The 12868-nt window shown below is 45.0% G+C and overlaps 1 protein-coding gene across 1 annotated transcript in view; it reads left to right on the forward strand.

The window, feature by feature from the left end:
• map3k2 (mitogen-activated protein kinase kinase kinase 2) overlaps nt 1-12868 on the forward strand; it is a 30505-nt gene that overhangs the window by 9893 nt on the left and 7744 nt on the right. The window contains exons 5-12 of the mRNA XM_063212063.1: nt 503-602; nt 1476-1589; nt 4210-4273; nt 4675-4799; nt 7959-8038; nt 8399-8466; nt 11779-11871; nt 12261-12581. Coding sequence (XP_063068133.1) covers nt 503-602; nt 1476-1589; nt 4210-4273; nt 4675-4799; nt 7959-8038; nt 8399-8466; nt 11779-11871; nt 12261-12581 — 965 coding nt within the window. The remainder of the gene's footprint in view (nt 1-502; nt 603-1475; nt 1590-4209; nt 4274-4674; nt 4800-7958; nt 8039-8398; nt 8467-11778; nt 11872-12260; nt 12582-12868) is intronic.

Here is a 12868-nt window from a genome sequence, read left to right on the forward strand (position 1 = left end):
CTGAATGGCCAGAAATGTCAATTAAAAGAACTTGATTGGAAGCTCTATGATGTGCAGATATTTTTCTTATGCTCTCTCTCATTGTGACTTGATATCACATATCACTTACCTGTCCCTTGTCTCACCTGTGTCTTGTATGTCATTCTCACGTGTTTGTGATTGTGTCTTCCTCCTCCTCTTCTCCATCCCTCTTCCTCTATCCTCATCTTCCTCTTCCTCCTCCTCTTCTCCATCCCTTCCCTCTCTCCTCCTCTTCTTCCTTCCCCCTCATCTTCCCTCTCTTCCTCCTCCATTCCTCCTCCTCCTCTTCTCCCTCCTCATCTTCCTCATCTTTCTCCTTCTCCTCCTATCCATCTCTCCTGCTCTTCCTCCTCCTCCTCTCCATTCCTCGTCTCATTCCTTCTCTTCATCTCTCCTCCTTTTCCTCCTCTGCAATTCTTCTCCTCTGCATCCCTCCTCCTCCTCCTCCTCCTCTTCCTCCTCCTCCTCTTCCCGTCTTCAGGATTCTGCAATTCCCTCGGCCCCTGCGCCTGGATGACCTGAGCTCTAAGGCCAAGGTGGCCTTTGGTCAGACGATGGACCTGCACTACACCAACAACGAGGTCAGCTCAGCCTCAGCTAGCCTACCCACCACCATCGCAGACAACACACACACACACACATGCGCGCGCGCACACTCTCTCTCTCTCTCTCTCTCTCTCTCTCTCTCTCTCTCTCTCTCTCTCTCTCTCTCTCTCTCGATGTCTGTCACTCCCCCCCTCACAACAGCTTACCGCAGAAATACACCAGCGGCGATCCCAGCGAGTCGAGCGACGGAAGTAATTGACTTTGTATTGAGTCGAGAGACAAAAGCGATTCTGGAGACTAGAGCGATTTGCGCGACGAGCGCGACAATTTGAAGTTGAAATCTTTTCAACTTTCTATGACGCGGTTCGGCGACAAGCCGCGACAGCCAATGACTGTATAGAGGTCAGTGACCACAGCCAATGGGAATGCTTGAATGCTTTGCCTTCTGCCTGTACGGACATACTCTAGTCTCCTCAATCTCTCGTATCGCTTGCTGCTACACTCTGTCGCTTGAATCGCGTCGCCGCTGGTGTATCTCTGCGGTTACGCATCACCATTGCAGACAATAGACACACACACACACACACACACACACACTCTTGCTTCATCTCAGTCTTAATCATTTTTCAACCATTTACAATCATTTCCTCTCTTTCATCTCACACACCCTCTCCTTCTCTCTCCCCCCCCCCCTCTTTCTCTCTCTCTTCTTGTTTAAACCATTTATACTAATCCCTCTCCCTCTCTCTCTCTCTCTCTCTCTCTCTCTCTCTCTCTCTCTCTCTCTCTCTCTCATTCTCTCTCTCTCTCTCATTCTCTCTCTCTCTCTCATTCTCTCTCTCTCTCTCTCTCTCTCTCTCTCTCTCATTCTCTCTCTCTCTCTCATTCTCTCTCTCTCTCTCTCTCAGCTGGTGATCCCGTTGACCACTCAGGATGACCTGGACAAGGCCGTGGAGCTGTTGGATCGCAGCGTCCACATGAAGAGCCTGAAGATCCTGCTGGTGCTGCAGAACTCATCACAGGTCAGAACACACGCACACGCACACGTACACGTACGCACACACACACACACACATACACACACACTTGCTTATGATAGTCCTAGGTTCAGAAATCAAGTACCCAGTAGTTAATTCCTCAACTGACTGAGCTAACTCACCAGCCCTTTACCTTACTTGGTGGTGTGTCCGAGTTTCATAGCACAGTTGCTGTAAGGTCATCGGTTATCTGATCTGCCCGCCTGTGTGCATTTCTATGCAGGCTTTCACAGTCTGTTTACATTACTGTTATACAAACCTCTCATGTGTACCATTGCATGCTGTCAGTGGATGGCGCCAAGAAACTCCTTACGTGTATGTGTGTGTGTGTTAGTGTGTGTGTGTGTGTGTGTGTGTGTGTGTGTGTGTGTGTGTGTGTGTGTGTGTGTGTGTGTGTGTGTGTGTGTGTGTGTGTGTGTGTGTGTTAGTGTGTGTGTGTGTGTGTCGTAACCAAGAGTGGCGTAGTAGTCAGCCTCATCTGATGCAATCTTACATTACCAATAGCTTAACATTAGTACATATGCCATTGCTGCTATTATGGGCTGATGGTGAAAGCCTGTTTGTCAGGCAGCTGGGAGTCTATATTTGTAATTCCTCAACAAAATGCTCGATACTTATTTAATGCCCATCCCTAATGCATACATTGTCATTGAATGTATCCTCAGTGTTGCAGCAGTTGATATCTGCAAATCCTCTCGATATGTACCTCCAGTGCTATTGGTCCAATGCTAACTGTTAACTTCAGTTGTTCATACATGGACGTGGGGGATACTACCCGGGCCTTCATAAGCACTCGCTCCTAGCGAATTCGCTTTGGTCGCTTTAGGCATTTACAAATAATGACTGCTCAGGTAGTGTAGGTCGCGCTTGGTATATACAGTAGTAGTCATATGTTTACATGCATACCTTGCAGGATATATGCTTTCTTAGCGATTTCTCATAGAATATAAAGGATTACACAAAACCCCTTTTTCACTCATTGCTAGTGACTGGCTTAAGACATTTATTAGCAACCCTCTGTGTTCTAAAATGTGTTGTCAAAATTAGAATCCCAACACTAACAACCCAAATTACCCTGATCAAAAGTTTACATACCCTAGTTTCTGATGCTGTATACTGCTCCGTTTAACGTAGGTGACTGCTTTAAATCATTTGTGGTAGTTGTGGATAAGGCTCTTAATTTTCTCAGATGGCAAAACAGCCCATTCTTGCTGGCAGAATGGTTGTGTCCTATAGTATCTTTGAGTGTCTTGCTGGAGCCTCATAGTTTGAGCCCCCTGAGTGGCTCAATAATGTTGAGATCAGAAGAATGAGATGGTCGCTCAACAACCTTTATTTTATTTTTTCTGAAGGTAATGACGGGTTGACTTGGCTTTCTATTTTGGATTATTGTCAAGTTGGCATGCTCAAACAATGGCTCGTGTGCAGCTTCAAGGATGATGAGTGTCAGGTTTCCTCCTCCAGTATTTCTCAGAGGGTTATGTATTCATCATTCTATGAGTATGGACCAAAAGTACGGTGCAATTGTAACTCATAACTCCCCATGACACCAGTGGTCCATCACCATGTTTCAGACGGGATGGTGTAACTTTCATCATAGGTCACGTTGACTGTTCTCCAAATGTAGTGTTAATAGTAGCTGAAAAAAGTTCCATATTGATTTCATTTTTCCACATGACTTTGTCCTAGGCTTTGTGCCACTATGTCACTATGCTCTCACTAATTCTTTGTATGACCAGTGCATGTAAAGAAATTGACAATAAAACCAACTTGATGCTATTTGGTGTATCATAAGCAAAATAACATGTGGCATTTTTGTGGTAATGGCGTTCTCCTAGCAACGCCTAACAGCCCATCTTTCTTCAAGTGCCTCTTTGCTGTACAGCTTGAAACAGTTTTTCATGTTGTCCTGTATTTCACCTGAAGTTATTTTTGGTGTTCCTATGCCTCCTGAACAATTTCCCTCGAAATTATGGATGAGATTGTATTTGATTCACCTGCATTTGGCTTGATTCCAACCAAAGCCTTCATATTGCACTTCTGAATTTAAATTTCAACAGTTCCAATTTAAATTCTGAATTTGTTTGATGCTTTTTATGTGCCTTTCCTGTTCCATAGAGTTCAATTATCTGTCCCTATCTTTTGCTTTGTTCATGATGTAGAACATGAAACTGTAGTGAAGCACTGACTTGAGGAATGCAAGATTATCTCAAGAGTCCAGCAACTCATTGACCTTTTATGCACAATCAAATCACAAGACAACAGCTCACAAGTGAAGATTTTGTATTAATGTATTAATGTTATCAGCCTCAATCACCAGGGTATGTAAACTTATGATCAAGCTTATTTGGGTAATTTCTGTTGTTTTTTTTTATTTTTTATTTTTTTACTAAAACCAGTTTCTTTCCAATAGATGGCTTCATTTATACAATGGTCATAAGCAAAGATTGTTGGCATCATTCATGTTCTCTGAAAAATGGCTAAAGAACTAAATATTCTACTGGGGTCTGTAAATATATGACCACCACTGTACATAGCGTAACGGGAATGGACCATGGAGGTCTGTAGTCATTACAGTCAAACTTTTTTTCTGGTCTCATTCCAGAACTCTGTGTCCAGTATGGATCTGCTGCCATCTCACGAGAGCCTGGACAACACGGACTTCAGAGGTACGCTCTCGGGCTGTTTCTCTCTGTTCGCATCTCTTTCTATTACTCCCACACATACGTAGCCTCACATACATCTCCAGCTTTATTTAGTTGATATGGAAGCTTCGTTAAATCAGTGTTTCATCTCTCCTTTACTCTCTCTCTCCTGCTCTCACTTCTTCATCTCTCTCTCCTGCTCTCACTTCTTCATCTCTCTCTCTCTCTCTCTCTCTCTCTCTCTCTCTCTCTCTTTCTTTCTTTCTTTCTTTCTTTCTTTCTTTCTTTCTTTCTTTCTTTCTTTCTCTCTCTTTCTCTCTCTCTCTCTCTCTCTCTCTCTCTCTCTCTCTCTCTCTCTCTCTCTCTCTCTCTCTCTCTCTCTCTCTCTCTCTCTCTCGCCTGCTCTGCCATGCACCCCCCTCCAGGTTCTACAGACCGCAGTTCCCCTCCCCCTGGCTACATCCCTGACGCCCTACAGCAGGTGGCCAGGAACGGCTCCTTCACCAGCATCAACAGCGAAGGGGAGTTCATCCCCGAGAGCATGGATCAGGTACTGGCACACACACACACACACACACACACACACACACAGGGCTGGACTGGCCATCTGGCGTACCGGGCAAATCCCGGTGGGCCCTCGCGCGTCTCGGGCCCTCTGAGGGCCAGAAATAATAATAATAAAATATATATTTTCTTTTTTTGTCTGCGAATGTAAAAAAAAGACACATCAGAGCCCATTGGATGCTTGTCTTGATGCACATTGTGCTAGTCCAATGAAATGCTTTGGTTCTCGAAGGCCCGCCCCTCCCTACTGGCCCTCTTTTGACAAAGCTCATCATCACCTCAAATGTATTTGACTGGTTATGCTGTTAAAACTGGACGACAGAGAGGACGCAAAATGGAGAAAGAAAAGAGTGGTTATGACAAGCGCAAGAAAATGTGAAAGCAGAAACTTAGAGGAAGCAACAAAATGTGCTAAAATCACTGACTTATTTAAAACTAACAGCATAGCCTAAGCTCGCGCTCATGTTTCGGCCCGGAGATGGGGAACCACTGCCAGACAGCTCGATCTCAGGTTGGGACAGACAGTGGGGCTGTGGCCGCGAGTGCACAGGTGCAGAATGAAGAGGAGGTGTAGGAGATGGTTCGAGCAGGGGAAGAAAAGAGGAGGAGGAGACGGTATATAAGACGTTACCCAGGGAGAAATTCAGGTTAGCTTTCACCCCCAACACACCCGATAGGCAAGTAGCCAATGCATAGCCAAACTACCCCCTTACCCATCGCTGGTGTTAGCTATGCGTTCGGCGTTTCGTTTCCTATTGTCTGAGACCAAGTTGTCATCCTGACTTTATCAAATTAGTCACAATTCAAACATGTAGGCTACCCATTTTGAGACACTTCCATGCCCTTCTCTTGTAATGTTTCGCCAGCATAAAAAACTCTTTCATTTGTCTTGAGCTGTTCTCGTGATGATGTGCTGTTTAAGTTGTGCTAGTGCCCTGTCCTCTCCAGAACTGCGAGTACCCGCTGGCTACCAGATTACTGTAGGCCTAGGTAGCTACTTCGGTGTTTCCCCCATTTATTGCCTGACACTCTCTCCCCACTCGCTCAAATCAGTCACAAATATGTACCCATTTGGTTTGTTTTCATAAACTTTTCTTGGATTGTTGAGCCAGCATAATCTTCCATTCCTCTTGACGTGTCAGCTGTCACAAGGACAAGTGCTGTCTTGTAATTCCGTGTTACGGCATCCCCCTTTCCCTTTCGCCTATCCAACAAATATCTCATGTTGTATTTTTTCACTCTACTGCTTGTGCAACGATGATGTTTTTTGTAATCTGTTGCTTCTGCAATGGCATGTCACGTCATTAACAAGACATCTGAATGAATAGTTGCATGGTAGTCAGATGGACAAGACGCCGCCGCGTGCTACTGTTTGGGAATCGCTGGCTACGCAGCCGCTCACTTTATTACATAACCTGCTGTGAAACATGGTAGCGTAACTTTGTTTTGGCAATGTGTATGTTGGAAGCCTAAGCAATACGAAGCGGTCACTTGGTTTTGCTGTGGTGAAAAAATGGCAAGTGTCCGAAAACAATACTCCACTCTGTCAGACTTAATGACAATCCTAGGTTCTTTGTTTGGTGTGTGTGTGTGTGTGTGTGTGTAAAATGGTATGAATACTTTTTTTGCTTTGAGAATTTGAGATTTACTGGCCAGGGCTTTTAATCAAGAGTAAAGTTAATTGTCAAGTCAAGTCAAGTCAAGTAGGTTTTATTGTCAATTTCTTTACATGCACTGGTCATACAAAGAATTTGAAATTACATTTCTTGCTTTCTTTACTTAAGAGTAAAGTTAATTGTGCTCTTCTCTCTATCTCCTACCCCCACATACTCAGAACTTTAGAGGTAGGATGAAGGGACCATGAGGGTTCACAGCAGCTTTTTCCAGTGGGCAAGAATAGGCTATGTGTAACAATGACATGAATCTATAATCTATCTATAAAAAATAAAAATAATAATAATTAAAAAAAAAATCATAAAAAAAATATATATAAACACCGATAGAGGCTTAGGCGCTGGGCCCTCAGGTGTCAAAAAGTGCCCGGGTCCTTTTCAGATCCCAGTCCAGCCCTGCACACACAAACACACAAACACACACACACACACACACACACACACACACACACACACACACACACACACACACACACGAGTTCATATGAGCATGGACCAGGTACAAACACACACGTTGGCACACACACACTCACACTCACACTCAAAGCAGGTACATTGGAAGGCTCTAGCCATGGATTACATTGCATTTGGCAGACGCTTTATAACCAAAGCGACTTTCAAAAGAGGACATAATCATAGCCAACATCACTAGCAAGTCTTCGCGAGTCTCCCCAGAAAGTTGCCCGAACTCAGCTTGAACACCATGTTAAAGTGCACAACCACACATGAGAAAAAAGTACGCACGCACGCACGCACGCGCACACACACACACACACACACACACACAGACTTTGCGTGAGTCATGCTGGGATTGCTTGTCAGTCATGATGTCGGCCTAACTAATTGGAATAAGTGAGGGCAGGGTTTTTGGCTGAGCAAAAGGTGTGCATGTTGCCATCTTGCATGCGGAATGAGTGACAAATGAACTCAGTGGCCTCTCTGCTGCTTTGTGGGATTTCAAATGATGCATGGTCTTACCTGTAGCACCTCCTAACCTTTTACTTTGCTTTTGTGTGAGTCAATCCATCCACTTGGATCCATGCATCATAGACACTCATTTTAGTGTCACAGCAAACTTGGTACTTGTGTTTTCGTTTGGGTTGGTTTGTCTGTCAGCAGGATAACTCAGGAAGTTGTGCATGGATTTTGATGAGAAATTTTGTGGAGCTGCTGGAAATGGCAAAATGAACAAGTGATTACATTTTTGGTGGTGATCCGGATCACGATTCGGATCCAGGATTTTTTTAAAGATTCTTCCCCATTGCGGCTTAGGGTGAATTTTGACATTCCAGCTTCTAACTCTGACTGAAATGGCTCAAATGTTCTATCAATCAGCTTCCTTTGCGGGGGTCTGCACTCTGATTGCATTTCTAGATTTATTGGTGCAGTACTCACTGACTCTTCTTCTCCCTGTCTCTCCCTGTCTATGCTACATCCCTTTTCTCTCCCCATTTCCCCTGTTTGCTTTCTAGATGCTGGACCCGTTGTCTATGAGCAGTCCTGAGAACTCTGCTTCGGGGAGTTGTCCCTCTCTCGACAGCCCCTTAGACAGGTGAGTTCTTAGAAAGGTGAGCTCAGTCTTCCCTTAGACCAGTGGTGCAGTGTGGTCCAGGGAGCCCTGGTAGTCTGTGAGATGCCTCAAGTAGTCCGCAAGGGGATTCTGCAAATGTGTTTTCTGCATTTGCAAGAAAAGCTAGCAAGTTTTTTTTACTTCCGTCTAGTGTCTGAAGAAGACGCTCTGCGTTGAAACATTAGTCATGCTTGCCTTGCACCGCAATAAAATAACAGGAAAACGTATCCTGTGTGCTGCAGTCAGGAGTTGATGATGTTTGTTTTCCCTCTGGCTTACCTGCTCCACCCTGCTGTCTGTGTCTCATCGCTCCTGTCTTGTGTCTTCCTGTCCCACCCACAGTGACAGCTACCCCAAGTCCCGGATGCCCCGCGCACAGAGTTACCCCGACAACCACCAGGACTTCCCAGGTGAGCCATCGCCACATAGCCGCACCCTGTCCCCCTTTACAGAAGCATTGCCAAATGACTGGTGTTGCGGCGCTGTAACTGCATGACAAACCACTCGGCCAACATTAACCTGTTTTTGAGTAATGTTTTCAAAGCAGTTGCAGTGGTTCATGAACTTGTGACCTAATGAAAGCCACTTTGCTTTTCCACCCTCTATTGGCTATAAATGCAGTATATAAGTCTGGTTGAGAGGGACACCCTACCTATTCTCTGTGTTTCCTGAGTAGAAAATCAATGAACCAAAGACGGACAAAGATACATCAGTCTATGCACGCCTTGTGGACACAGGAGGGAATTACAATTTAAAGAATGCGTTTCAGACAGAGGAGGCATCTAAAAACGAGGAGGCATCTAAAAACATTTGTTATTGGAATCAGTATTTTGTTGTTGCACTGTCAAGTAGTACGCCGAGGCATTTGAAAGACGCTCATTACGCTTGGCTATGGGAACTGCCTATCTGTGTACAGTAGGTTTGCATTGCAGTGAGCAGGACTGCATTGTCCTGCGTTGTGCAGCGTTAGCAGCATCAGCCCTCCTATCGATCCACGACAACTGAACAGCACCGCTGTCAGAGCAACTAAGAGAGAATCGAAAAAGAGTTGGCTGAGTTGGCTGCTTGGCCGTAACTACCATTGAGGACACGGAGGTCATGTCCTCTGTATTTTTTTTTTCAGGAATGTAACATTTTATTATGATTACAATCGATATATAATCCACAATGGTAAATTCAGTCTGTATACGCCACTCCCATTTATCCTCAAGGCAGTGATTAATGATAACAGCGAGTTTGACTGAAGTGTTTGAAGCATTATTTGACCTCTGTATATGAAGATGTCTAGTTACGGCCCTGGTTGGCTGGCAGGTTGTTTGCTCACTTGACGTTTGAGAGTTATGAATGAATGAATGAATGAATGATTCTCTGTATTCACACCATTCATCACATCATTCATCTCTCAATTACATAAGACATACAAAGTTATGGTGCACACACCAGTAAAAACGGTTTTCCAGGTGATAAAAACAATGGTAGTAGTAATGTGTACTAGTTTGAGAGAGCTGTCTGAGCACTGGGTATGAGCTCTCTATACACTGTGCTGTGTAAAACGCTTGCCTTTGGTTTTTTTTTGGTTTTTTTTAAATTATTGTTATTTTTACATTTATACATTTATTTATATTTTTACATTTACCGACTCTCCGGTCAAAGCGTTCAGGTTGGCAGTGTGCTTGCTAATTTGCCCTGGCAATGGTTTCCTTTGCCTCTCTGTCTGCAACTGCGTATATGTGTCCAATATAAGTGGGGCAAGACAAACTGGTTTGTCAATGTAGCGATGAGTTATTACACCCATTTGGCGCTAGAACAATAGGCTGAGTTCTGACAAAGGACCCATTTACGGTGATGGGTGTCTACAGAGGTGGGGTGAAGAATCAGGGCCGCTGGCAGTTTTGATTGGGCCCAGGACAAAGTCCCCCCCATTCACTACATACAATGTAATGGAGTCCCAATTCCGGGGCCCTCGGATCACTGGGCCCGAGACAACTGACCCCTTTGTCTCTCACCAGCCCCTGTCTGCTTCCCCACAAATAATTACACGTATATTATCAGCATAATGCCTGACGACAAAGGCCATGTAGGCAAAACATTGTACAAGTAACGTCAGTGAAATGTATTTTCAGTATGATAGTATAATAGTGTAGACATATTCCCTCTTTTCATTTAGCGTAAACTTCTTTTTTGTTTTCAACACCCATGACTATCTAAAGATGTGTGTCACTGCACGTATTGTGCAGTTTTACGAGGTGTCTTGAGTAATAGCCAGTCTGGCCAGGTGTCAATGGCCCATGTGCGTTTCATCCATGAATCACTGCACATCCATGAATCACCACACAGCATCAGAACGCTCTGGCCTGGCCTAGCCTTTTTAGATGCATCCTAGCATCTCTATAAGAGGGTATGTCCATTCATCGCTCGTTCGGTCTGTCTGTCTGTCCAACATTCTGAAACTCATTCTCTAAATTGTAATTCCCTCCTGTGTAAACAAGGCGGCAGAGTGCATAGACGGACACATCTTTATCCACCTGTCGGACTTGTTATAGTGGTTTTCAGTCTGCTCCTGTTGCATATCATGACGAGGCTCCTCCCGCTTGAAGGATCAAGACACATGAATGGTGTCAGATAATAGGATAAAACTAAAGCAGGATAAAACTACAGATGTTTATTATCTGACTTATCCGATTCTAATGAGCACAACAGGTTGAGCTTGAAGTAGTGTTGCACTGATTTTGTGGCCCCGATACCCGACTGTGCAGTATCGGCCGATACAAATACTATACAGATACTACTCTGTTTGAAATGTATTTAACTTTGTCGGGCTGCTGCCTACCTTTGTGAAACGGGAAAAAGATTAATACTGTACAAAGTGAATCCAGTAGAACATTTAACACTTTTTAAGTATCTCTGATATAGAATAACTAAGATCAAGGCTGCGTTCAAGTGTCATACGAGCATCTGTAAATGGTATAGGTGTCCTATTTGTACTCGCCAATACCACCATTTTAGTGCAATATCGGGGCACCGGCCAATACTGGTATCGGTATCGGTGCAACACTAGCTTGAAGTGTGACATTTACTGTGATTTGACATCCACGTCACTGGATTGTTGCTTTTGAGGCTATGTGGAATCCTTTTGTGGTGTGTGGTACACTATTCTATGTATTTCTGCACTAACTTAGTGGTACCGATATGTACTGTTTTAGAATTAGGGTAATGATCATTTTCATTTTATATCACAATTCATGCAACACATGCAGCTCAATGTGCTTAAACAGTTTGATAAAAGTCACAAGCTATGCGAAGTTACAGTCATAGGAAAAAGGGTGTACTTACTCATGCCTTGCTCTCCTGTGAATGTTTACATCTTATGGCCAATTAAATATGATGACATGTAAATGTTTGGGTGGGATTAGTTAAATCAGACTCTGATTGTTCCTTCTTATGATTTCTGGGAAGATCAGACCATGTTTTATGACCAATTTTGACAGAAATATACGAAATTTCAAAGGGTGTACAAACTTTTTCCTAGGACTGTATGCCGGGTTACTTAGTCAAAGATTGCAGAAATAAATATTAAGTAAATAAATAAATGGGTGCATCCCATTGGCGCCTCTTGCAACTAGGCCTGGGTAGATTCAACATGATTCCACTTCCACTTCTGTGTTTGAGTATGGCATCCCTGGGTTGAACACTGTTTGTGCATCCTGTGTCTGTGTGTGTAGAATATGACATCCCGGTCTTTGAGAAGTCTGGGAAGGGCGGCACATATCCTCGCCGATACCACGTCCCCTTTGGCCTGCAGGACTATAGCGATGGTGAGGAATCACACACACACACACTCACATACTCACATTTCGCAACTTGAAATTCTCCCATGGAACATTTCAAATGCATGGAGTACTATATTTTTGTTGTGTGCCTTGCTGATTTGTTTCTCCCCATTACACACCTCCCACACACACCTCCCACACACACCTCCCACACAACTCAACACACACACACACACACACACACACATACACACACACCTCCCACACACACCTCCCACACAACTCAACACACACACACACAGAGAAACATCGCCGTCACACACATGTCCCCACACTCATTCTCCCACCTCCTCCTGCACAGACCTTAAGACGCGCATGCACACACACTACTTACACGTCATTGTGGTCTTCTCCTCTCCTCCTCTCCTCTCTAGGCCGCAAGACGTTCCCGCGTGCGCGGCGTACGCAGGGCCAGGGCGTGCGCTCGCCGGTCAGCTTCAGCCCCGTGGAGCAGCAGTCCCCCAGCACCAGCAGCGGCAGCAGCATCTTCAGCCCCGAGCTGGACGAGCCTGGAGGAGGAGGTGGTGGAGGAGGAGGAGGAGGAGGTGGTGGTGGAGGAGGAGGTGGTGGGGGGTTCAGGAGGCGACGGGGCTCCGACATCGAGCCCAGCCCCCAGCCGCCAGCGGCGCCCAACTCGGCCCCCAGTACCTCCGCCACCACGCTCTCGCTCATGGACATCAGCCCGCCCAGCCGCTGTGAGTGACGCGACCGTCGGCCTATCACGATGCATGATAGCATGATGACAGCCAATAGATGGGATGGCAAAAGAAGAGGGGGGTTGTGCGTGTGTGTGTGTGTGTGTGTGTGTGTGTGTGTGTGTGTGTGTGTGTGTGTGTGTGTGTGTGTGTGTGTGTGTGTGTGTGTGTGTGTGTGTGTGTGTGTGTGTGTGTGTGTGTGTGTGTGTGTGTGTGTGTGTGTGCCTGAATTCTCACATCTTTTTTTTAAGCACATTGAACTGCCTCTATTTATGAAATTAATCGTT

Source organism: Engraulis encrasicolus, chromosome 12 (assembly GCF_034702125.1).
Source record: "Engraulis encrasicolus isolate BLACKSEA-1 chromosome 12, IST_EnEncr_1.0, whole genome shotgun sequence".
Taxonomy (NCBI): Eukaryota; Metazoa; Chordata; class Actinopteri; order Clupeiformes; family Engraulidae; genus Engraulis; species Engraulis encrasicolus.